This window comes from Phyllobates terribilis, unplaced genomic scaffold (assembly GCF_046119375.1).
Source record: "Phyllobates terribilis strain yellow unplaced genomic scaffold, ASM4611937v1 Scaffold_4__5_contigs__length_816908805, whole genome shotgun sequence".
In the NCBI taxonomy this organism is placed as follows: Eukaryota; Metazoa; Chordata; class Amphibia; order Anura; family Dendrobatidae; genus Phyllobates; species Phyllobates terribilis.
In genome coordinates, this window is record NW_027362764.1 from 133440307 (window position 1) to 133467716 (window position 27410).

At 43.5% G+C, this 27410-nt stretch overlaps 1 protein-coding gene across 1 annotated transcript; it reads right to left on the reverse strand.

Moving 5' to 3' along the window:
• Positions 1-109: 109 nt before the first annotated feature.
• On the reverse strand, positions 110-27055 carry LOC141264245 (solute carrier family 22 member 13-like). Its single transcript, XM_073676537.1, has 10 exons — positions 26521-27055; positions 22952-23055; positions 21651-21805; positions 15548-15716; positions 9306-9426; positions 8128-8222; positions 5941-6155; positions 2004-2112; positions 691-900; positions 110-441 (listed from the first exon to the last, which is right to left on the reverse strand). Exons 1-10 carry the CDS (start codon positions 26914-26916, stop codon positions 360-362), a joined length of 1656 nt encoding a protein of 551 aa, XP_073532638.1. The 5' UTR covers positions 26917-27055; the 3' UTR covers positions 110-359.
• Positions 27056-27410: the final 355 nt, after the last annotated feature.

A 27410-nucleotide genomic window follows, 5' to 3' on the forward strand; every position in this document is an offset into this window, starting at 1 on the left:
ACTGTCTCTTTTACGTTCGCGTGTTTATTTTTAGAACGGAAGAAAAAGTTCTGCAATTGTTTGTTAAAAAAAGAACAGGTAAACAAAAAGTATGAACAGAGCCCAAGTTTCATATAATATTTAATTCCATCCAGGCTGTATATTTGTGTAGCGTTTTTTATTTAATAGGTCCTTTACAAACACCCTTCAAATGTACAGTAGTTGCGTTGACTTTGCCATTTAGCAGATTCGTTTTTCACAGGGAAAACTTATAGAATGGATTCTAAATACAATTCTTCCATTAATGTTATTAGTGGAGTTATTGGGTCCTTGTAGAAGAAATACTTCTCACTACATAAAGATATGGAGATATTTGTTCTTTACAATTTCGTGCTCTTCTCATCCGGTTCACCATGCAGTGTGTGTGAATTACTTAAGTTGTCCTTTGACAAACTGTCTGACCTGAAAGAAAACATTTGCTTTCATTAGAGAACACAGCAAAATAAATCTATGAACATAAAGCCTGATATTGGTGTATCACTGGTAAAATTCAGTCCCGGGGTCCCCAATTCTACATCCATTCATGCAGTGATCAGCAAAGTAGAATATTATTAACATTGTTGATGCCATTCTAGTAAATCTCTGACATACAGAGCAAAACATTCATTATTGTCAAATCTAAAATAGTTTATATCTATAGGAAAAATTTACCTTGGAATACTATTGACTTCAAATGTATGATCCTGAAGATTCTTGCCCAGTGTCTCTGGTAAAAGGAAGCAAAAAAGACCTCCGATGATCGGCACACTTCCATAAATGGCCATTGGTATAGCCGAGTGATATTTATCCAGAAGACTAATGAGTGGTGCTATGATCCCAGCTAACCGAGCTGTCATAGAGCAAAGTCCCACTCCATTCTGCCTGGAATATAGAAACAAAAAAACTACAGCAAAAATATACAATAGTATTTTATGATGAAATAATGATAAACAACATAAAAATGTACTTGGGTACATAGTGCTATGCTGCCTTGAGAACTGGGGTTGTGGCATCCATAACCTGCTTGGATTTACATGAGCTCTTCAAAAGATATAGTGACTGCCTTCTTCTAAAAAACTGCACCACAGAAATGGATCGAAGGGGAGCTGGTAAGTGTGGATTTTCTTTTGGTGTTGAGCTAAACAATCATAATGTTAAACATACACTATATGGACGAAAGTATTGGGACTTCCCTCTAAATCACTGAATTCAGGATTATCATTCAGTCCCATAACCACAGGTGTATAAAATCCAGCCCCTCACCATGCCGTCTGCCTTTTCAAACATTTGTGAAAGAATGGGTCATTCTAAAAAGCTTATGGATTCCAGTGTGGTCCTGAAATATGACGCCAACATTGTAACAAGTCACAAGGACCTTTGTTCCTTCCTTCCTAAATATTCTCTCATCAACTGTGAGTAGGATTACTGAAAAGTGTTTCAGTAAAGCCGCAGGATAGGAAGTTCACAAATCTCTTCCCTTCAGGGATCATCGGCGTGGCTTTAGATTAGCCGGGCTGGTAGGACGTCATCATTGCAGCATGACACATAGATGACATTGCGACAACCCGGCTAATCAAAAGCCGCTTTGGGGATTCCGGAAGGTAAGAGATTCACAAGCCTGCTATCTAGCATATAGAGACTACAGACCAAGCCGATGGACCAGGGTCCCACGAATCGATCCGCTCATCCATGAGGCACCATGTTCACTGCTAGAAGTAATGGTACAAGAGGAGGATGGCTCCATATCATTGCATGTACTGGAGCGGCCATGATTTTTTAGTCAAAGATTCTCATGGAATCTAAATTAAGATACCATCACATGACTGTAAACTTGTAGAAACATAGAGGTAATGTATGACCCGGCAGCAGGGATATGGTTTCCATATTACAAATCAGTACAATATAGACATGTGATACGACCATGTGCATAAGCCCTAGGGTAAGAAAGCCTTAATAATGCGTTTCTTTGCCTACAGACATCTCACCTGATGATTGTGGGGAATAACTCAGCAGCATATATATAACAAATTGAGTAGGAAGACGCAGTTGCAAATTTTCCAATTACTGCCAGCACTGTGATCCCAACAGATAACTCTGAAAATGTCACAGAGTGATATTCATTAGACTGCCTTTATATTGAGAGCACATTAAAGGCAAACACAGCATTAAAGTTAATTTGGAAATCGTATCTTTACCCATGTATTGTTTCATCAGTGAGCTACATATAATCAGCTGGGGCTTAAGGGGTTCTCAATGAGTGAGGTCATTCATTCCATAGAGGCCGACCATGTGTTTGCAGTGAGGTGACAGCTGTGAGACCCCTCTCTCCTTAGGAACGGCATTACTTGTAAGAAAGAGTGAGGGGAAAAGGAGGTGACCCTAAGATCTAGGGAAAGATTAGAGGAGCAAAAGAAGCATCAAACAATCTGTCCTGTGTGGAAAAAACACTATGGCAGGGGAATATTTTGCTACTGTCTGTCCTTCTTCTCAGTTGCAATCAAAATTATTCATCCCCCATTGCAATTTAGATTTATTATTACAATTTAGAAAACCTTCTGCTGTTTTCCGGAAGGAACAATTTAGATACCTCAACACAATAAATATAACAAGTAGTTTCTCCAAATTTCACATAAAATACCCTTTTATGATTACTGCAGTCCCAAAATTATCATAGAACGATGCAACCAATCAAGGGCTTCATAAAAGACATCAAACACTTGGACTAGGGTTTTTTTGACTGAGACGTTTGATAGCATATTAGAAATATGGCAGGAGAGAGGCCCAAAAAGTTAAAAGAGAAGAGACCATTGCTTTATAAAAACAAGAAAAAAATTTCCAAAAAAATAACAATGACATTCAAAGTCCCTAAAGATACAGTTGGAAGAACAAAGTTAAATTCCCTATCAGTATGTCTTTAGAATGTGGGAGGAAATCCATGCAAACACAGGGAGAACATACAAACTCCAGTGCTAACCACTGAGCCACCGTGCTGCCCTAAAGTACTAAAGACACTTGTCATTAAGTGGTTGAATAGTTCTGAGCTTGCAGTAGTCAGTAAAATGTGCATTTTATGTTGAATTTTTAGAAACCACACATTGTTAAGAGATATTTCAATTGTTCTTGTTTGATTTGTTTATAGCAAACAGCTGAAAGATTGTACGTTGTAAACGAGATTAATCAACTTAACTTGCATTGGGGAATGTATCGTTTTGATTGAAACTGTATACACAGTGTATGAAGCTGTACATGAATACACATAACTAACAGCTGCAGCACTGGCATTGTGACAGAGGGGGTGCACACCTCTATGGACTTGATCCAACAGTCACCAACAATCAAGAAAAATGGACAGTGAGGCAGCACATCCAACGAAATGAACCTTTTTTAAACCCATTCAATATTTTTTATTTAAAGAGAACTTGACAGCTGGTACATGATGCTTGATCCACAGGCAGCATGTACAGTTGAAACCAGAAGTTTACATACACTATATAAAAAGACACACATGCATATTTTTCTCAATATCTGACATGAAATCAAAATAAACTTTTCTCGTTTTAGGTCAATTAGGATTACCATAACTTTTAATATTTGCCAAATGCCAGAATAATGAGAGAGAATGTTTTAAGGCATTTTTATTAATTACTGCAAAGTCAAAAATTTACATACCCTAAGATTACTATTCCTTTAACCAATTCTGGACTGCCCATATGATGATATCATGTGTCTGGAAGCTTCTGATAGGTTTTTTTTACAACATCTGAGTTAGAGACACTCCTGTGGATGTATTTTAATGCACACCTGAAACACACTGCTTCTTTGTGTAGCATCATTGGAAAGTCTAAAGAAATCAGCCAGGATAAACAGGAAGAGAATTGTGGACTTGCACAAGTCTGGCTCATCCTTAGGTACAATTTCAAGATACCTGAAGGCGCCTCATTCATCTGTATAAACATCGATGGGAATGTTCAGCCATCATACCGCTCAGGAAGGAGACGGGTTCTGTGTCCCAGATATGAACGTGCTTTGGTCCGACATGCGCATATCAACCCAAGGACAAAAGCAAAAGACCTTGTGAAGATTATGGCGGAAGCTGGTAAGATTGCGTCAATATCTACAATGAAACGAGTGCTGTATCAACATGGGCTGAAAGGTCACTCTGCCAGGAAGAAGCCATTACTCCAAAAGAAACATAAAAAAGCCAGATTAATGTTTGCAAATGCACACAGGAACAAAGACCTTAATTTTTGGAGACATGTCCTGTGGTCTGATGAAACTAAAATTGAACTTTTTGGGCATAATGACCATAGTTACGTTTGGAGGAAAAAGGAAGAAGCTTGGAAACCTAAAAACACCATCCCAACTGTGAAACACGGGGGTGGCAGCATCATGTTGTGGGGTTGTTTTGCTGCAGGAAGGACTGGAGCACTTCACAAAATAGATGACATAATGAGAAAAGAAGATTATGTGGCAATACTGAAGCAACATCTCAAGACATCAGCCAGGAAGTTAAAGTTTGGGCAGAAATGGTTCTTCCAAATGGACAATGACCTGAAGCATACTGCCAAAATGGTAACAAAGGGGCTTATGGATAACAAAGTAAATGTTTTGGAGTGACCATCACAAAGCCCTGATTTCAATCCTATTGAAAATTTATGGGCAAGGCTGAAAAGGCAGGTGCGAGCAAGGCAACCTACAAACCTGGATCAGTTACACCAGTTTTGTCAGGAGGAATGGGCCCAAATTCCGACCAACTATTGTGAGAAGCTTGTGGAAGGATATCCCAAACGTTTCACCCAAGTCATTCAGTTTAAGGGCAATGGTACCAAATACTAAGTAATAAAAATGCCTTAAAACTTTCTCTCTCTCTTATTATTCTGGCATTTTGCAAATATTAAAAATGATGGTAATCCTAATTGACCTAAAACGGGAAAGGTTTATTCTGATTTCATGTCAGATATTGAGAAATGCATATGTGTCTTTTTATATAGTGTATGTAAACTTCTGGTTTCAATTGTATCAGACACTGGTTGAATGATTTCAGCCAATAAAAACATTATTTAATAGTCAGATAGACGAGTCGCCGGCGGCTTCTCCACATCCGCTGCCAATGACTGATAGGTCTATCCTTATACATAGACTCAGGGAGAGACCGGTCACTCAAGGGGAGCAGGCAGAAAGATGCTGTAAAGGACCTGCTTGTCCGACTAGTCTCCCATGCAGTTCAGTCCCCACCAGCTTTTTAAGTATGCTTTTCTCTGAAACGCTGCAAAGAGTCAAACATATATGGTTGAAATCGTACAGCCAGTACCTGATTCATACTGCTTGTGGATCGGGCAGCATGTGTCAGCTGTCAGGTTCCCTTTGATGAAGATAACTACAGTTAAACATTATTATAAACAAGGTTTCTTTGTGAACATGGACCGATACCATGGCTTCAAGGGGGTCTCCCCTTCATGTTCTGGTACAAACCCACAGAGCCCGATTCATCAAAGCTTTCATGCCAGAATTCTGTCATAAAAGCTTTAAAAAGTCTTAAGAATTAGGCGCAACTCAGAGTTGCACCTTAATTTTGTGACTTTTGGCATCTTCACAACAAGTTTCTTTCAGCTCCACCAAAATGGGCAGAACTGGAGCAGGATGAGACCTGGCAGGATGCCACAGACCGACTAATTCATGACCAGCTGTGGTGTTCCTTACGCCAGTAAACTCACTCCAGTACCTGAGTGGAGTGAGATTTCTGATGTAGCACACAGAGGCGCGCACTACTCATCAGATGCTCCAGATTCATGAGGAGGTGTGCACTTTTCCATGAATCATGAGCAACTGACTCCAGCACGCCTCCTCATCAAGACTGGCGAGAACATAAATTAATGCAAAATATATTTATAAAAAAACAAATGGACATGGGTCAATCAATACCTTTTGGTATTGCAGTGACAATGAGACAAGCAGTTCCTCCCAATAAAAGAAACAATGATTGACTCAACCTTCTTCCAAAAAATTGTGCGGCGAACATAGATCCAATACGAGCAGGAATTTCTACAGCTCCGAATATGAGCTGAGTAAGATAAATGTTGAGCCCAAAGCTTCCGACATTGAGACTGAGGCCATAATACACTAAACTGTTCGCAAACCTAGGAAAAAATGTTGAAAACAGAGAAAGTTTACCTTTAAGCCATTTTTATGAGATTACACAAGTGTATTTTATAGCAAGCTGAATGGACTATTTGGTTTATGCAAAGACATGCAGCCTTCATGAGACAGGAACTTGGTTGATGGGCAATGGGTCTAGCTTAGAAGGACTTTGTCATTTAAATGGCGGCATGTAATGCTTCATTACCCCTATAGTGGCTGCGGCATGATCAGCTGATTGCATTTAGTTGCATATGATGAGACATCCCCTTTTAAGAATACATCCACTCAGGAAGTAAATTGAGCAGAAAAAAATATTTGATTAATACATGGCAAAATCCACACAAGTTACTGCAAATCTGCAATGGATTTCACAATAATTCATACTAATATAGGGAAGATGAAAGGATTTTCTGTCTGTAGTCTATAGGTGGAAGATCGGCAGCATATTAAAGTAGGAATCTGTACAAAAATTGACCAGTGGTACAAATTTAAAATCTACAGAAAGTCAATTTATGCAGCAGATTTTGCAGTGCAAATTTTGCAAAATCTGCAGTGGATTTTTTCTGCTGTAATTCACATATTATATGGATCTGCCCTATGCAAATCTGTCGTAAAAATTTTCAGCATAAATTAACAATGTGAGTATTTAACATCTGCACTATAGGTCAATATCCATTCAGATTACAGATGGATTTTTACTCTTCTACTGTAATATGCTAGGAATTTTCTGCTTGGAAAATATAAATGAAAAATCTGCAGCGTATTTGTCCCTTGTGAACATAATTGAAGTAAAAACTTCACACAAAAACATTTCATTATGTTTAAATTTGCTTTATTAGATAAAAGATTTAAAAAAGTTTAGTTTAAACAGTAACCGTTGTTTTTTTTTTAAAATCCAGAGTACTCATGAAAATAAGCCACTTTGTAATATATCTTATCAGATAAATGTGATTCTTTCTCCTCAAGGACCGATCATTCATTCTCAAAATTTTCAATTCTCGAGTAAAATCTGTCTTAAGTGAACACAGATTTTCCCATTACTGAGATAGGAGACGGCAGTTGGTGCTCTTAAAGTTCTATGGAGAACTGTAACTGTTGTTTCGGGATAATTTACAGTTTAACGTCGGTGTCTGCCTCTAGCTCCTCATAGAAACAAACTGTCATCTATCTCAGGATTCAGAATTTCTGTATTCACTGAATATAGATTGTATCCATGAATTGAGAGTGAAAGATCATTCTAAGAAGCAAAAGAAGAAATTTTGTCTATTATATAGTTGCTTATTTTCATGTGTACTATTGATTTATGAAATAAAAATTAAAACAAGGTTATTCTTTAAGGATTGGGTATTTTCATGATCTCGTTAGTCAGTAGACCTTGTAATGTTTGTTCTATGCTATTACAATATGCTTGATTCTCATAGGAAGTATTAGCGAACATTTAGTAAGTTATTTGTAGCAATTTTCTAGTGAAAATAATTGCACATTTTGGTGCACACCTGTTTTGAGCAAAGTGTGCTTCTTCTTTTTTTGATTTTACTATGCCACATTTCTAAAAAGTTAGCAGGGCTAAGAGGTGGCAGCTTGGCCAACTGCGGTCATCCAAAAATGTTCTAAATTTATTGAGTCAGGTGCGTCTTGGCATTTCCTACTCCAACAGTCTCCTATTTAAGACGGATATATGGAGTACATTCCCTTCAGTGAATGAATCCACCTCATGTCCATGTATGTTCAATTTCTTTACCTTATAACTTTTCCCCCTATAAAGTAAAATTGTATTATTTTATGTTTTTAGCATGAATTGAAATGCCAATTCTTGCAAGTACGTAGAGATGAGCTGGTGTCAAGGTATTGTCTAAAACATCAGACCCAATACCCTTCAGCACCTCTATAGGTCTATAGATCAATGCTGTATATAAGAGGTTTTTACAATTGTCTTTTGGCTATCTCTAGGACACTACTATTGGAACTTACCATACCAAACACATAATGAGTGTTCTTTTTCTGAGAGTTGGAGTCCTAAACAGATCGATTATGTTGCCAGATTTTGCCCGTTTTTCTTCTTGTAACTTAAAAAAGAAAGAATAGAAAATAACAAGGGAATGTAGTAATGCAATATGTATCAATAACCCAAAACTAATCCAAGTACTTAAAGGGTTTAACCAAGACTATTTTTTTTTGGTATGGGCCTAAAATCTAACAGGCATGTAGTTGTTAACTGTGCTACTCGGCACCGGCACAAAGCAGTTGTCACCGACTGCTACTGCTGGTGATTCAGCTACTCAACATCAGCAGATCAACTGTTCCTCTTCCGGGCTGCTTCCTCTTCTGGACCGCTGCAGTTGGGCAGCGGGGAGCTGGCTGTCAATCAGCATGATGTTGGCAGTCACACCCCGTCAGCAGAGCACAAGAAAAGCCGCTGTTCTGTTGACATGAGATCTGTGGAAGCAGTTGAATCGTCGACAGGAGCGCTCTCTGACTGCTCTGTGCCAGCAGAGATCGGAGCCAGGCACAATAGGCAGGTAGATAGCAACTACCTGCCTCTTAGTTTTTAGGCGCATAGTTAAAAAAATATAGTCCTGAATAACCCCTTTAACAATATGTGTTTGATATTAGTGACAAGAAAGGGTAATGATAGAACCTAGCCAGTGGGCACTCTCTGCAAGGATTCCCGTGCAACTTATTCAACTGACTTTATGACATACAGTATCCAAAATACTGCATTAAATGTATTAAAGAGGATAAAAAATATATAATGATTTATAGTATAATTCCCAACTCCCTAAGGATGTCCTAGAGGCCCAAGAAAAACTGGAAGACCTCCCAGACTCCTGGAAAAGTTGTCAAATCTCCAAGGCTCCCAAAACATCCCTAAAACCATTGGTTCTGCAAAGTTTCTCATTAGAAAGAGCCCCGGCATCTAATTGTAGTAAATAGGGCTTGGAGGCACATGTCCTGCAAAATGAAATGCTCATTTTTGTCGATCTACTTTGCTTGCCATAAGGAAACTCGTCCCAGACTCCTGTCACCTGGAAACGTTGCCAAGCACTATATAGTCACCTTTACATCTTGGGACGATAGATTTTGGGCCACACATTAACAAAAGTGAATTATAAATAGGTGGATTCATTGGATGACAGTGACTGCTTTACCTGCTTCAGTATATGTTCCGGTAACTCTCGTTTGTTCATGTGCGCAGCTTTCTGGAGGAGATCTTTGGCTTCTTCATTTTTGCCTTTAGTTAGAAGCCAACGGGGAGATTCTGGAAGAAACCTTTGTGGTATTGTAATATGGATGGTGTAATAGGGGATAGGAAAAAATGCAAATAGATCCAATAAATCTACAGCACATATAAAATCAATAGAAGGGTAATTATTTTCTCAACATGTGTGTAAGACGCCCACATGCAATTGCTTGGAGCAAATATTTTATTTTTACAATAGTGGCACCTCACACTCTCCGGGAGGTCCCACTAAGCTGTGTTTCACCAGTGTGACTTTCATCTCCACCTACTTTTCCACTATGGGTCTCTGCTACTCTCAATTGGCCACTCATGGAGTTGCATCAGCCACTTTGCCTGGGAATGGCTCAGCATATTTACAGGTTCTCGCAGCTCCTACACCTATTGATGAGCAAGTATGTTCAGTTAACCCTTTCGGTGAGTATACTTGTGTGAGTACCAAGTATCTTCAGCGTGCTCGGTGATATGTTTGAATCACTCCCGTGTGCATGATTTACGACTGTTTGACAGCTTTAATACATGTGAGGAATGTGTAAGAAACAAGCACTATATACAGTTACTCATGCATTCCCAACTTCTATTGGACTTTTCTTTCCCCACAACTTCGTGGAACAACAGTATGTGCTATAACATTGCAACCCAATGTTAGCATTAGGCCAGCATGGGCCTTAGCTGACAATGGGCAGCTCCTTCAGCAAGTCACTGCATACAGCGGCCTGCCAGACAATACAAGTGGTGGACAACACATGAAGGAGCATCACTGGGGCAGAAACAGGACAGCAATACATTTATGTGCCCCTTAAAGAGTTAGTCCCATGAAAAGCTGAAATAAGTATAATCCCTTCTGAGACTATCATTACATGACTGCCTTCAAGATGGAAATACTGTTGATTCTAAAGTTGTATGGGGACAGTACAGAGGCCAACCATAGGGGTGTGTGACTTGTGCAATCATACAAACTATAACAGGTCATTAATGAAGGGAATGCCACTGGTTTTAATGACCTGGCACTCGGTACTTCTATCCATAATCCCACACTTGTGCCCACAATAATGACCCTAGTTTATTAGGTAGTCTTATTTGTACTAGGTAAGATTGTATTATTGGTGTGTCCAGGGGTGGATTAATAGTAGCAAGGCGCCCCCCCCCCCCCCACACACACACACACACCTACACCTGATGTATCACATGTCACATGATCCCCTGTGATAGATCATGTGATAGTTCACGTGAAATTCCGCTGCAGAAACGCTTAAAAAACGCTTGGTAGAAGGTCTGCCATGTTCCCCAATGATAATCCGCATGTGCTGTGCACATGCTGCGGAAAAATCCGCAGCACTACCAATTATTTTGTGGAAGCGCGGCGTTTTCGCCGCCATTGACTTGCATTGGAACGCATGGAATCCGCATCACTGCATCTGCACATGCGGAATCCAAGCATTTCAATGTGTGGATGGTACCCGGGTCTGGAGAAGAGGAGACTCTGTGGCGCCCCTGAGGGTTCAGTCGCCACAGAGGTACTGCACCTCACCCAGAGGTGTGGTGTCTCCTTCTCTCAGGTAAGGAGGGAGTGCAGCTCGGAACCCCAACACTCACATTTAACACTACACTACTCCAGGCCGGCTGGAAGGGCAAGATGTATGCGCAGTGCTGAGCACTGTCCCTGGCTGGAGTGGGGGGAACCCAAAGGTAGGGGGAACCAGTAGTGGGTGTGGGTGGAGGAAGCAGTTTAGGGGAGCGCCATAGAAGGAGGTATAAAAAGGGAAGCCATCTTAGGGTGGCAGGAGGTTAGTTCAGAGGAGAGAGTGAAGACTGTCTGGGAGCAGAGACTCTTTAGGAGCTCTGCTCCACAAGTGGGCCCAGTCCTAGAGGCCCAGGAGGGGAGCAGAGGAGTAGGCTCCGTTCTGTTAAAGGGATCCCAGGGGGTACGGCGAGTGCAGGACGGCACCCGTACGCCCCGAATCTGTCAGAAGACAGAGGGATCGTAGGCCACAAGAAGGGGACCGGCCCCTGGACCAGCCGTGTTACTCCAGGTCTCGGCTGGAAAAACCGGAGGCTTCTGGCTTTCATAGTCCAGTTGCCAAAGCCTCATTCCAATCACCGTGAGGGTCAAGCAGGTCTGGGAACTCCAGTGAGACAGGAGGGACTTCAGAGCACCCGAGCGGGACTGAGAGTGGGGAAGCGCAGGGCAGGAGGGAGAAGACGCAGCATGAAGACGGTCTAGAGAGAGGAACACAAGAAAGCGGGGTTCCGTCAGGTACTCCCAAATTACTTGAGGAAGAGCTGAACCCTCGTTCCGGTGAACGCAGCGCGACGTGGGAGGCTGTAAGCTGGACAGTGCAACCTGAGGAACTTAATGACTGTGAGTAAAGACTCGGATGACTGCACCGCACTGCCTCCATCCATTATTTCATCTGCGTCATCTTTCTCCCTGCATTACAACACCCAGCGCAACCAACAACCCCTACACTGCCCTGGAGCTAGCTCTTCCTGTGGAGAGCCATACCATCCCTGCTGCAGTAACATCAGCTTCAGAGGACTGCTCCGCAGCAGCGGCTCCCTTTGGCCGCATTCCACAGGTGGTGTCAAGAACTATTCCAAAACCCCATATAAACCCAAAAACCCCTTTCTTTTTGTTGACCGCCCTGGGCTACGGACCGTGCCGGTTGCATGGATTTATATAGTGTGACCAAGTTGTCAAGTACTTTTCCAAGTGATGCTAAAATCGCTTGAAAAGCGCTTATCAACCCGCATGCGGAAATGCATGTGAAGAACGCTTCACATCCGCTTGTCCCTGGCAGGAAAAACGCATGTACAATCCACATGCACTTTTTCTGCCAGGGAGATGCAGAAACGCTCCAAAAATATCCAGAGCATTTCTGCATCGTGGGCACATAGCCTTACATTAATTGTATGGCTTAATATTGAGCACACGTAGCCATCTATACACAGCAGGAGGCCACACGGTGCCATTAATGCACAGCAGGAAGCCTCACGTTGCCATCTATACACAGCAGGAGGCCGCACGGTGCCATCTGTACACAGCGGGAGGCCGCACGTAGTCTTCTATACACAGCGGGAGGCCGCACGTAGCCATATATATGTGGCGCCCATGAGGGTTCAGTCGCCACAGGGGTACTGCACCTCAGATTGAGGTGTGGTATCTCCTCTTCCAGGTAAGGATGGAGCATCACTCAGAACCCCACTTTACACTCAACACTACACCACTCCTGTCCTGTAGAGGGCCTAAATGCACCAGGGTGCTGCCCCGGCCCGGGATAGAGGAGATGGGGGGAACCAAAGATAGGGGGAACCATGCAGTGGGTGAGGGTGGAGGACACGCTTTTAGGAAGCACTTATTGATTGATATATAATCTACAGCCATCTTAAGTTCAAGGTCTTTGATTGTGGTCTTCTGTCAGGGTCGGGCAAGAGTCTGTAGCTGGCTGAAGATTCGTGGTCATCGTACTCTGGCTTGAGACGAGGAGCGGGTTAGAGTTAACTGCTTTTTCTACCCGGTCAGGGTCCTGTTCTAAGAAGGCCTTGGAGGGGAGCAGAGGAGATAGGCTCCACAGGCAAAAGGATCCCAGGGGAATACGGACGGAGTGGAGTCGCCACCTGTATTCTCTACTCTGGCTTAGCCAGAGGGATTCCTGCTGTAAGAGGGGAACCGGCCCCCGATATCTGACTTTGTCACTTCAAGTCTCAGTCAGAAAAGCCCGGAGGCTTAGTGGATCCCAAGGTGATACGGACGGAGCGGAGTCGCCACCTGTATCTCTCAAACTGCGTTTATCCAGTGGGACCCGGCCTTACACCACGTTCGTACCACACACAGTCAGGAAGAGACTTATTGGGAGAACTTACAAAGGAGAGGAACACACACCAGCGGGGTCTCGGCAGGTGCTCCTGATCTACCTGGGAAGTGCTGAACCCCCTTCCCGGTGGCCGCAGTACGCAGTGTGTAGCAGAGAGAAGCTTTGCAGCTGAAAGTTAATCTAAAGTGAGTACAGACCCGGATGACTTCATTCACCACCTCTGCTTGTTTATTCCTGCGCGGCACTGCACCCACCATATTTCCACGTAGTCCCTCCAAACACTGCCCTGGGGCCTTCTCCTTCTGTGGGGAGTAGTACCAACTGTGCTGCCAGAACACCAGCCTCAGAGGACTGTTGCAGCGCTGGTGGCCTTCACCAGAAACCGCAGGTGGCGTAGTCGATCAACCACTCATCCTAAAGCCCATTATTTTCATGTGACAGCCCTGGGCACGGACCGGGTCACAGCCACGACGACACCCCGCACCACCGCCCTACATTGGCCCGGCACAGAGTACCCCACAGCTCAGGGAGGGCGTCGCATATACACAGCGGGAGGCCGCACATAGCCATCTATACACAGCGAGAGGCCGCACATAGCCATCTATACACAGCATGAGGCCGCACGTAGTCTTCTATACACAGCGGGAGGCCGCACGTAGCCATATATACACAGCGGGAGGCCGCACGTAGCCATCTATACACAGCGGGAGGCCGCACGTAGCCATCTATACACAGCAGGAAGCCTCATGGTGCCATCTATACACAGCAGGAGGCTGCACGTAGCCATCTATAAGAGGCAGGAGGCCGCACGTAGCCATCTATACACAGCAGGAGGCCGCACGTAGCCATCTATACACAGCAGGAGGCCGCACGTAGCCATCTATACACAGCAGGAGGCCGCACGTAGCCATCTATACACAGCAGGAGGCCGCACGTAGCCATCTATACACAGCAGGAGGCCGCACGTAGCCATCTATACACAGCAGGAGGCCGCACGTAGCCACCTATACACAGCAGGGGGCCGCACGTAGCCACCTATACACAGCAGGAGGCCGCACGTAGCCATCTATACACAGAAGGAGGCTGCACGTAGCCATCTATATACAGCGGGAGGCCGCACGTAGCCATCTATACACAGCAGGAGGCCATATGTAGCCATCTATACACAGCAGGAGGCCGCACGGCGCCATCTATACACAGCAGGAGGCCGCATGGTGCCATCTATACACAGTGGGAGGCCGCACGCAGTCACACACACACACAAACATATACAGACATATACATACACGCATAAACACATTTGAAACACAAAAATACATATAAACAGATAATCACACAATGATATCTGCCTGCACACACACACTCACTCACTCAATCACTCACTCACACACACACACACACACTCACCATCCCCTGGCTCGGCTCCAGTCCTCCAGCTCCTCTCCAGTCCTCCAGCTCCTTTCCGGTGCAGCAGTGTAGCACGCACTGTGTGACGTTGCACTAGCAGACACGGCCGCGCACAGGGCCGTGTCTCCTAACAGTGACGTGGCCGGGCCAGCACACAGGGAAGTTAACAGGTGCAGTGCTGGCCCGGCCGAAGAAGAAGTAGCGGCCATGCGCCGCTGCTGGGGGAGCGGTCCGGGGCCCCCCCCCACCTCTGACTGCCGGTATGTGCCGCGGCGCTGCACATATTATAATGAGGGCAATCTGGCCATGGTCCCACCGGAGCCCTGGGCCCACTGGAGCCCCGGGCGGTAGCCCAGATTGCCCTCATTATAATCCGCCTGTGGGTGTGTCTGTAGGGATGTGGACTGTCTTACCCTGTTCCTGCCCCTGAAGACAACAAACACGCCATGTGAATACTGTTGTGCTGTTTTATATGTAAAAGTAATGTGTGTCTAATGTAATGTATTATGGTGATGTACAGTATGTAAATTGTCAATGCATAATGTGAGGATAGCATAAGATTTAGAATAAGGATAATAGGTTTAGCATACAAGATAGGAAATAGTTAAGAATAGAACTAGCCCAGTGGGTGGGCACTAGTGTCAATAAAAGGGGGGCACTTCCTGGTTAGAGGGAGTTCAGTGTTAGTTAGAGAAGTGCATAGTGAAGGTCAAGTTCAGGTGTGGTGGGTTGAAAGGGGCAGCATGGGCCAACTGTTCGAGGCAGTGGGAGGCCAAGTATAGTTCCCCGATGGATATTCCTAAAGCATCCAGAGCCTAGGGCTCAGGCCAAGTACTAAGGAGCAGACCTGGCCTTCTGACATCACGAGGTCGATGGACTTTGTGGGCAGGTGGCCGGTCCCGGGTGCACAGCCGGAGTGGATTCTACTTACCAAATATAAAAGACCAATAAAGCTGTGGGTGCAGCGCAAGCGATCTGTAGTAACCTCCAGTTCCGTATAGCATATCCAATTCCAGCCAGCACCATCAGTCCTATTGCGAAGCATACATGGCCAGTGATAGTGGCAAAAGCACGTTGTGATGGTCCCACCCATTCAGCAACTGAAAGAAAAGAATATGTCTATCAATATATCCTGCTTTCCACATATTTGCTGATCACTTTGCAGGAAATTAGAAAAAGCAAATAGTCCACAGACACAAATACCATGCTGGAGACTTTTGTAATAATTATAAGTGGTAACCATTTTCTTTACCATAGTAAATCCCAAAAGTTCCATGAAACTTTTAAATCTTGCATGACCCTAATCCTGAGATAGTTCCCTGGGTATATGTAGGCTCTATGGCAGCATCATCACCGTGACTCCCCATGTCTACCCAATCCTATTAATGACAGGCATGGGAGAATTTACCTCTGTCAGGCTTTTCTAACGCTGATGTCGGTCCTGCCCTAATCCTGCTGTAGTGAGGTAGAAGAAGACATCAGGTCAAGAAAAGTTAATGTGAACAGGAATGAATATGAATTTTTTTTATGGCTACATGTTTTTATAAAGAGTTGCATTTTATCCTCATGGCCGGTTTGTGTCTCGGCTTTCCTGGAGGTTCTACCTCAAGGCCGTTCCCAGGGATTGGGGTGGTCTGTCCACTAGGGGAACCATTCCAAGGAATAGGGATTCAGTTTGCTTCACTCAGCATAGTATATAGTTAATAACTTGGGATTAGCCCATACATGGGAGGGGTAGATCAGATAATAAGGGAAGCACTTCCTGCTCCTAGTCAGTTGAGGAGAGTTCAGTCAAGTGCAGAGTAACGTGCTAGCGAAGTTCAGTCAAAACAAGTGCTAGACAGTGACAGTGTTTGACAGGTTCCATAACAGTGGATGCAGCAGCGGTGAAGGGTTGTGGCGCCCCTGAGGGTTCAGTCGCCACAGAGGTACTGCACCTCACCCAGAGGTGTGGTGTCTCCTTCTCTCAGGTAAGGAGGGAGTGCTGCCCGAAACCCCAACACCCTCATTCAACACTACACTGCTCCAGGCCAGCTGGAAGGGCAAGATGCAATGTGTTTCCTGCTGAGCCCTGTCCCTGGCTGGAGTGGGGGGAACCAAAGGTAGGGGGAACCAGTAGTGGGTGTGGGTGGAGGAAGTAGAGTAGGGGAGCACCATTGTAGGAGGTATATAAAGGGAAGCCATCTTAGGGTGGCAGAACAGTTCAATGAGTGAGAGAGGACAGTCAGTCAGGGAGCAGAGTATCGTCAGGAGCTCTGCTCCACAAGTGGGGCCTAGTGATAGAGGCCCAGGAGGGGAGCAGAGGAGAAAGGCTCCATTCTATAGAAGGGATCCCAGGGGGTACGGCGAGTGCAGGACGGCACCCGTACGCCCCGAATCTTCCAGGTGTCAGAGGGATCAGGCCGCAAGAAGGGGACTGGCCTCTGGACCAGCCGTGTTACTCCAGGTCTCGGCTGGAAAAACCGGAGGCTTCTGACTTTTATGGTGCAGTTGCCACAGCCTCATCTTAGTCACCGTGAGGGTCAAGTAGGTCCGGGAACTCCAAGTTGCCCAGAGGGACTTCAGAGCACCTGATCGGGACTGCGTATGGGGAAGCTCAGGGCAGGAGGGAGAAGACCCAGCGTGAGAAGTCAGTCTAGTGAGGAACATAAGAAAGCGCGGTTCCGTCAAGTGCTCCTGACCTATCTGAGGAAGAGCTGAACCCCTGTTCTGGTAGACGCAGCGCGACGTGGGAGGCTGGCACCCGCGCAGTGTATCTGTGGAACTTACATGAGAACTGTGAGTAAAAACTCAGATGACTGCACTGCACTGCCTCCATCAGTTATTTCAGCTGCACCATCTCTCCCTCTGCACTACAACGCCCAGCATCACCACCATCTGCACCTACACTGCCCCGGGGGCCCGCTCCGCCTGTGGGGAGCAGAAACATCCCAGCTGCCATCCCATCACCCCCGGAGGACTGCAGCAGCGCTGGTAATCCTTACCAGGTACCACAGGTGGCGTCACAAACACTTTATAAAACTACAAACCCCATATAAATAACATTCCCCTTTTTGTTGACCGCCCTGGGCCACGGACCCGGCCAGCCGCCGTGACATATCCCTTTTCTCAGCGTCCACCGGCCCGGCACCGAGTACCCCCACGGCCCTGGGGGCGCGTCAGGGTCCTGTCAGTGCCAAGTCTCCAAAGCAGTATGAGGACACATCAGAAGTTTCGCACAGATCCCGAGGCAGTCTCAGGCCTTGGGTCACAGCAAGAGGGAAAGATGGTAGGCCTCAGAGAAGCTGTTATGCTGGATAGACGGTCCCTGGTACCAACCGGAGCTGTTGAGATGGGGGCAGGTTGGGCAGAATGGAGGCAAGGACTGATAGTACACTGGACAGAGGGAACATCATCCGGAGGGGATTCTGTATCACTCTGTGTGCAGCAATCGCATGTATCAGAATTGCACATTAAAGTTCAACCTGTTAAATCGGACCTAAGATCTAATGTCATGTGTGCAGCTGTATCCAGTCCCATGTAACAAGGACTCCCGAACAACAAGTGAGTACAGAATGAATCCCACAGCACAATACACACAAGTCAGAGCCCTGTTTAACACAGGGGTTTCAGGGCAAAGAGAACTCAGTTCCGGCCAACAGCAACCGGCCCTGTGCCCCCCTTCACTACTGTAACCTAAAAATGTGACCATTGTAAAATGAATATTCTGTTAGCAAAAGTACCCCCCTTCAGATTCCAGGAGGAGGGCCACTGCAAGGACCAGTTAACACTTTTGTAGACTCAAAATTACAATGTAATTCACAGGCACCTATTCATTTTAATGGTCACCATGTAAATATTCATGTATATAGTATGTAGTAAAACAGTAATTTATTTTTGACTTCTAAAGATATCTATCTCAGTATGTCAGGCCTGTAAAGGGGTAAGAGCGATTTGAGCCATCCGATTGTCTGCCTTGCAATGTAATGTCATTGCCCTTTATATTTCCCCTCTAATGGCTGGACAAGGCTTGCCAAGAGTTGTACCTGTAAAAGAGCAGCTGATCGCTGAGGCAAGAACAAACTGAAAGGGATTGTCCCCTTTGAATTAGAGTTGCTAGACATGAGCAAAAAGATTCAACCTACCCTGGTTCAAATGTAGATAAAATGTTCCATGGCAGCTGGACTCGGGCAGCATGAACTTCTATGCCGACAATCCTCCGCATGCCATCCTGAGCACCTCTGCCGCATGCTAAGCTCCCATGAAGTAATCATGTAACACAGGTACTTTAGATGCAGCGACACAGAAACACAGAGCAACCAATACGGGGTTAATAAACAGGGGAAGTTTATAATAACAGGGTAAATCTCCACACAGGGAGTATCAGGGGAAAATATGGGGGAAAAACAAGGGAAAAGCAGGTCAAAGTCTATCACTGACAGTTCACAGTTTAACTGGATGTAGCAGAATCAATAGTTTTTTTCACTTTAGCTGACTCTCGCTCCTCACAAGGCAGTTGCCAGCTGATGCCGGTGTTGATTTTTCAGGCGTCCCCGCCCAAACAATGCTCTGTCTTCGGGCGGCAGCGGGCGGTCTCCGGTTTTACCAGCTGAGCCCCTAGTCCATAACATGGCACCTCACGTGCCCAGCTCCACCGACCCGGCATCTCTTCTCTAGTCGGCCTGACTCCTCCGGTCCACTGCACTCGGCTCTTGCTCCCAGTCCTGGAGCCAGGAACCTGGACCCTCTCACGCTGCTCTGCTGAGCCGGATCCAGCTCCGCTTTCCCACGCAAAACTCGTCTCTTCCTCTCTTCTGTCACACCAGGAGTTCCCCTGTCACCTGACCTCCCAGCTCTCTGTCTCGACACACCCCCTGCTTCTCTGTCACATGACTCCTTTGCTTGCAGTCTGTCTTCCCCCTGCAACAAGAGGTACGGCCCGGCAGTTCCGGATCCCTTGCTCTGAAAGCACTCACACCCTGGTCTTCCCCCTTACAATCACATCAGACAATGATGTGGATTGTGCCACAGCATTATAATCTCTGTTAGGTTCACTAGGTGAGCTGGATCCTTTAAGCCTCAGGTCTGAGTGGGCACATGTACCCAGGGTGTTGATGTCATATATCCACTCTGAACAACATGCAAAACCCGATGTGAAGCACAGCAGAGGGCAGCAGACCCAGGAGAAGGAAACAGAGCCCCAAATACCCAGGACAGGTGAGTAAGAATGTCGCAGGGGTTTTAGTGAGTGGCAGAGGTGCCCACAATGCCAGCAGAGGATTTCCAGCACAGAATTGATCACTGCCTTGGTCTGGGTGCCACAGGGTAATTCAAAATCTTTTTGGTCATCTCTAAATATTACCTATTAATATTTGAAAATTCAAATAATGTATTGGGACATTGAGTTTTTCTCTTATGTTATGTCTTAGAAATTAATGAGCCTAAAATCTAATAATTGCTATTTAATATGATCATTAATTTAAAATTTTACCTTTAATCTAGAATTTTAGGCACATCATACCTAGTGGGGTGACAATAAGAAGCTCTTCAATTGATAAAACTTTGGAACTTGTGGACATTTTAAGACATTAAAAGGAACCTGAGATTCATGCTACCCGTACCACAAGCAACATGTTTCAGACTCTGGCTGCATTATTGCTGGCAGGTCCTTGGTGGCTTCTCCATGCCCTGCTCCGTTAGACTGACAAGTCTCTCCCTATGTGTGTATAGTACAGTACGAGATGTCTCATTATAGGGGATCAGGGCAGGGAGACTAATGACATGAGGATTTTTTGAAAAACATAGACGTTTGGGATCAGTGGAGGGGTGTCTTCACCCTAACACATAACTCTTCCATCAGCTCTCAATTTTGGGAGGCCAGTTGGCATCAGGTCCCAACTCACCTACACTCTATATTTCCAGATGTCAATCCCATGTGTTGGAGATGCGGGGAAGAAGAAGGTGTCCTATTACATATTTTTTGATTTTGCAAATGTCTTTCACCTTTCTGGGAAAAAGTATAACTAGTGATACGTAAATTCACTGATCTTGTCTCAGATATTTACACAGCTCTCGTCCTTCGCCATCACAGTGATATCCCTTTAAAAGCTTACAAAAACTTGATACTGAGACACCTAATTGCGTCTGCTAGAGCATGCATTCCTCTGTTATGGAAAAAATAGTCCACTTCGACAATCTCGCTTTGGTTTTCCAAAATAAATGAGATTATGCTAATGGAGGAACTTACCGCCACGATTAACAACTCCTATGACATATTCTACAAAATATGGTTCTATTGGCTGGAGTTTAGATCCTCTGCTGACTGCCTCGACATTATAGTTGAAATATATGTTCCCCTTACCCTCTTTCCTGTACTTGCCTTCCCTCCATTCCTTTTTCTTTGTGTGTTTATGGTTCAGCTCCATCTTCTACTTTTTCTCTTTTTTTTTTCTCATCCACCTCGTTAATTTATCTGATTATGTAATAACTCTAAGTTTAACCCCTTCACACCACAGCCCTTTTCCATTTTTACGATTTCGTTTTTTGCTCCTCGTCTTCCCAAAGCCTTAACTTTTTTATTTTTTGGTCAATATGGCAGTGTAAGGGCTTATTTTTTGCGATACAAGTTGTACTTTTGAACGACACTATTGGTTTTACCATATCGTGTAGTGGAAAACGGGAAAAAAAAATCCAACTTCGGTGAAATAGCAAAAAAAGTACACAGTTTTTGGGTTTGCTTTTTTTTACCATGTTCACTAAATGCTAAAACTGAACTGCAATTACGATTCTCCAGGTCATTACAAGTTCGTAAATACCAAACATGTATAGGCTCTTTTTTATTTAAGTGGTGAAAAAAAATCCAAAGTTTGTTAAAAAATGTTGCCATTTAATAAAGATAAATTTATAAAAAAAAACATAAGTTCTCAATCACAAAAGATATCACAAGTGTGAGATACAATGTAAGAAATTGCTTTTGTGTTAACAGAAAGGCGATGCTTGAAAAAAAAAAATCTCTGAATAATTACTACTGTTATAAAGTTTCTGAAATATATTACCTAGTACTACATTGTTAATCAGGACCCCAGCCATAGCGATTCCCACAAAACATCTCAGCACCATAAATACATAAAAATCTGCAACAAATGCGGCTCCAAGACCAAAAGCCAACATCAATAAAGTGGAGATTAATATAACTGGACGCCTCCCAATCCTTTAAAAATTAACGAAAGATATAATTATTACATTGGTAAGAATTAAGGTCAGTGATACAAATATTCATTTACTTGCAAACTGCATTCATGAAGATTTACAGCACCTCTACATATAACATTGGATTTTTACTTTTCTTTACCAATTACACGTATGCTCCATGAATATGTTATGGATATGCCATAAAGTCTTACGATGTTATTACTCCTTTAATTAAATAATATTTTTAAAAGTTGCAATATAGGCAACATGTAGCCGTATCTATCCCATGGCATATTGTTAGGAATTATTATCGCATAATTGAGGAATGGTCATTTACATCTTGGCATATGAGAAAAAATATGTATAATCATCAAGAGGAGCAGATAACAGATCAGTATATTCAATTTTTTTAGCTAGATCAGTGATCCCCAACATATGGTTCTCTAAAACTACGATTTCCCATTTTTCTAATTTTACTACATCACTTGCATATATTTCATTTTAAAAGGATCCTGATGGTAAATTCATGCTATAAGTATTAATTATTACACTAACCTTAAAATATTATTCCTAAGCAGTGTCGGACTGAGGTGCCAAGGGCCCACCATTGACCTGGATTATGGGGGGGCCATTGTTTAGCTGTATGCAAATACTACATTACCCTCATTGACAAATTTGTATATGATTGTATTGATTGCTGCATTAAAGGGGTTAACCACTACTGTTTTATTGATGACCTTTCCTTAAGATAAGTCATCAACATCTGACCAGTGGGGGTGCGACACCCGGCAACCCTGCCGATCAGCTGTTATCAGCGACATCGGGAAGTTCTTGGATGCTGCCGCAACACAGTAGCTCCGACACCACCGCCGATACCAGGTTATTGTCAGGGTTGCCGGGTGTTGCACCCCCACTGGTCAGATATTGATGACCTATCTTAAGGAAAGGCCATCAATAAAACAGTTATGGCCACTCTTTGAAGGGCTTGTCCGGTCTAAAACTACAAGTCTGCAGTCACAGGAGACTAGACAAACTTTAAGTGTATTGTGCCAAACACTGCTCATATAGGGGTTGGGAGGTCTACTCCTGCTCAGAGGGCCACCGGGGAATTACGCAAGTTTTGTCATTTCATGCACAGTAATTACTATAAAGTATTCCTTCTTACCTGTCTCCTAAATGACCAAATATAATAGATCCAAGAAGGAGCCCAAGCATATAAATGGACTGACATAATTCTGTCTGCTCTTTCCTGTGACATACCAGGTCAAACTTAAAGCAAACACAAAAAGACATATTGAATCATTATTAATACAACATGAAAAATCTATCATATTTAGTGGAACAAAGATTAGCAGGAGGAAGAGTGATGTGACATGAGATAGACGAGCAGTATATTATACAGATTTCATAGAAGCCCAATGATCTGTACTAAGGATGGTGGGTACTGCTCTCGCCTGCATAGCTACCTTTCCCAATCATAGTGACATCCAGAATAATATGACACTTCTGCCATTGTTGTTTAGTCAGGGGTAATCTGCTCATGACCCTGTATGAGCAGAAGAGTTAGTCCACGTGCACACTATCAGTATTTGGTCGTATTTTACCTCAGTATTTATAAGCCAAAATCAGGAGTGGCACAATCAGAGGAAAAGTATAATAGAAACACGTCACCACTTCTGAATTTATCACCCACTGCTGGTTTTGGCTTATAAATACTGATGTAAAATACTGAACGTGTGAACGTGGCCTAAGGCTGTACGTAGCAGAGCATGACATAATTACTATAGGCTATCATACAAGGTTGGTCCTAGCCAGCTATAACAATTTGTAAATTGGGATTTTCCAATTTAATTTTCTATATCTTATATTAGGAAAAGGGGGTGATTCTAACTTTTACATGTTTTATTCAGTTTTCTTATATTTTTAAAAACTTTATTCATTTTCATATATTTTTTTAGTCCCCCTAGGGGACTTGAGTTTGGGATTGCTTTATATCTGGGCTTCATGATAGTACAAAGTTAGCTATTGCTAGAGCCTTCAGTAGGCTGTGATTCCCATTTGCACCATACAGTTTTGCGGTGGGATAGGAGTGGGCAATGGGCACCCAGAGAATCACATGCAGCATCAACATGTAAACGGTTAAACAGCTGCAATTAATGCAAGCTCCAGCCACTTCTGTTTTAGGACTCGCTCACACCACCTTAATATCCATTCTAATGCGATCTAATAAAATATAGGACCAATGTTAGTCGAGCCGGTCCAAGGAAAAAATTGCAGCATGTTCGGATATTCGGATCACACTCGGCCATGCAAGTCAATGAGTGCGTGGAAAACATCGGACTGCACTTGGATGACATTTGAGTGCTGTCTGATTTCCGCGCACTCACAGAATGGGGAAGATAGAGAAATTTTATTCTCCATCTCCTCATTTGAGAGAATCGCACTATGCTCACACTCTGATCAAACTCTGGTCAGAGTTTGATCAGAGTGTAATTTATATAATTGGCCCAATTCTCTCAGATCAGGGTATCTACGGCCGTCTGACCCGAGCCTCAGGCAGATCCTGGCAGCTGGCCCCTGCTTCTTTAGTTCCTGAGTCCGCTCTGTACCCCAGCGCCCCACATAGGACTTATTATTATGTCATATGTCGAGAAGGGGTTATTGGAACTTGCAGAAACTCGTTTGAAACAACCGCAATCATATAAGGAAATGGTGACATTTCAATGATGAGTCTGACACATGTGAAGATACTCTTACTTTTCTCCGTTCACATAGAACTTGTGATCAGAATGTTTAAATGAACAGTCTAAAAAATAACATCATCAGATTGTAGAATTATTTTTACATCTTCAATCCCTGCATTTACACTGACATACAGTACAGACCAAAAGTTTGGACACACCTTCTCATTTAAAGATTTTTCTGTATTTTCATGACTATGAAAATTGTACATTCACACTGAAGGCATCAAAACTTTGAATTACCACATGTGGAATTATATACTTAACAAAAAAATGTGAAACAACTGAAAATATGTCTTATATTCTAGGTTCTTCAAAGTAGCCACCTTTTGCTTTGATGACTGCTTTGCACACTCTTGGCATTCTCTTGATGAGCTTCAAGAAGTAGTCACCGGAAATGGTCTTCCAACAATCTTTAAGGAGTTCCCAGAGATGCTTAGCACTTGTTGGCCCTTTTGCCTTCACTCTGCGGTCCAGCTCATCCCAAACCATCTCGATTGGGTTCAGGTCTGGTGACTGTGGAGGCCAGGTCATCTGGCATAGCACCCCATCACTCTCCTCCTTGGTCAAATACCCCTTACACAGCCTGGAGGTGTGTTTGGGGTCATTGTCCTGTTGAAAAATAAATGATGGTCCAACTAAACGCAAACCGGATGGAATGATATGCCGCTGCAAGATGCTGTGGTAGCCATGCTGGTTCAGTATGCCTTCAATTTTGAATAAATCCCCAACAGTGTCACCAGAAAAGCACCCCCACACCATCACACCTCCTCCTCCATGCTTCACGATGGGAACCAGGCATGTAGAGTCCATCCGTTCACCTTTTCTGCCTCGCACAAAGACACTGTGGTTGGAACCAAAGATCTCATATTTGGACTCATCAGACCAAAGCACAGATTTCCACTGGTCTAATGTCCATTCCTTGTGTTCTTTAGCCCAAACAAGTCTCTTCTGCTTGTTGCCTGTCCTTAACAGTGGTTTCCTAGCAGCTATTTTACCATGAAGGCCTGCTGCACAAAGTCTCCTCTTAACAGTTGTTGAAGAGATGTGTCTGCTGATAGAACTCTGTGTGGCATTGACCTGGTCTCTAATCTGAGCTGCTGTTAACCTGCGATTTCTGAGGCTGGTGACTCGGATAAACTTATCCTCAGAAGCAGAGGTGACTCTTGGTCTTCCTTTCCTGGGGCTTTCCTCATGTGAGCCTGTTTCTTTGTAGCGCTTGATGGTTTTTGCAACCGCACTTGGGGACACTTTCAAAGTTTTCCCAATTTTTCGCACTGACTGACCTTCATTTCTTAAAGTAAAGATGGCCACTCGTTTTTCTTTGCTTCGCTGCTTTTTTCTTGCCATAACACAAATTCTAACAGTCTATTCAGTAGGACTATCAGCTGTGTATCCACCAGACTTCTGCACAACACAACTGATGGTCCCAACCCCATTTATAAGGCAAGAAATCCCACTTATTAAATCTGACAGGGCACAACTGTGAAGTGAAAACCATTTCCGGTGACTACCTCTTGAAGCTCATCAAGAGAATGGCAAGAGTGTGCAAAGCAGTCATCAAAGCAAAAGGTGGCTACTTTGAAAAACCTAGAATATAAGACATATTTTCAGTTGTTTCACACTTTTTTGTTAAGTATATAATTCCACATGTGTTAATTCATAGTTTTGATGCCTTCAGTGTGAATGTACAATTTTCATAGTCATGAAAATACAGAAAAATCTTTAAATGAGGTGTGTCCAAACTTTTGGTCTGTACTGTATATGGATACAATATATTTCTATTATTGCTTCTGTATTAAGCGTAGAATATAATAAAGGATCTATGTGACTCAGCAAGCTGAAGTTATAGTTCAGCCCCAGCAAACAGAGTGACAAAGGTTGTCTGTACATGCGATGTGCCTTCAAAATAACTTAGTTTGGCATTATATCAAAGGAGGTTATGGATTACATGTGATCAGCATTTTGGCAAATTAATGAAAAATTTACAGACCTCCGTGACCAGTGTTGACTTTTGCTGTGACGTGTCGTACACCCATCCATTCTGGCAATCCTCCGAGTCGTTTAGTCCATACGTCTGAATAGATTCTATATCCCAATCCACAGGAGTGTACATGACACATTGTTCGTATCTTCCAAGTTCATTACGTGGGATAGTTAAATTCAGCTGGTCCTCCTCGGTGATATTGGGGCTGTTTTCCAGGATCCAGCTGGTGTTGCAGTGGTGAGGTACAGAGATTGCCATAAACACTTGCCCAAACATGTGGAAGGCATTGAAAAAACTAAGGAAACACAACATGAAAACCAAAAATTTCTGAAAACGACCAAATTCCCCAACATTTTTTAGGATTTCACCAAAGTCCGTCATTGTCATCTGATTCAAAGTCATGAAAAACACAAGACAAGCAGATAGAAATTAATATTTAACCCCTGTTCAAGAGGCACCTGTAAAAAGTCAAAGTCTCATATTTATATTACATGTATATACAGTATATTGTGCACTAGTGCACATTATATATCTGCAGGTGATAAATATGTATATCTACTGGTTTGTGATCTCTCTATATCTAAGGGTTCATTTTCGAGATGAAGATTATTAGCAAATCACTGATCACTGGTATGTTATATATTAACTGAATGTTCTGCCTTTTTTTTTCTAGAGTACAACACAAGAAAACAATGTTCCAAAACATTACATTCCTGCAGTGACGTAACTTGAAACTCATGAGCTCCAATGCAAAGGCTTTAATGGAGCCCCCAATTATTGCAAATTTTTAATAGTATTGGTCTTTTCATATAGGTCACAGAGACTTTTGGGACCCCTTAGGCTCCATGGCCCAGGAGCGATTGCAACCCCAGCACCTTTTGTAGTTATGCCCTCTG

Bases quoted from the DNA above. Each gene is read 5' to 3' on its own strand.
- LOC141264245 (XM_073676537.1), bottom strand. From the start codon at position 26,916: ATGACTTTGAATCAGATGACAATGACGGACTTTGGTGAAATCCTAAAA. The intron at 21,806-22,951 runs GTAAGAAGGAAT...TAATTTTTAAAG, and splicing joins TTTGGTCATTTAGGAGACAG to GATTGGGAGGCGTCCAGTTA. The intron at 15,717-21,650 runs GTAATATATTTC...CTTTTCTTTCAG, and splicing joins GATTAACAATGTAGTACTAG to TTGCTGAATGGGTGGGACCA.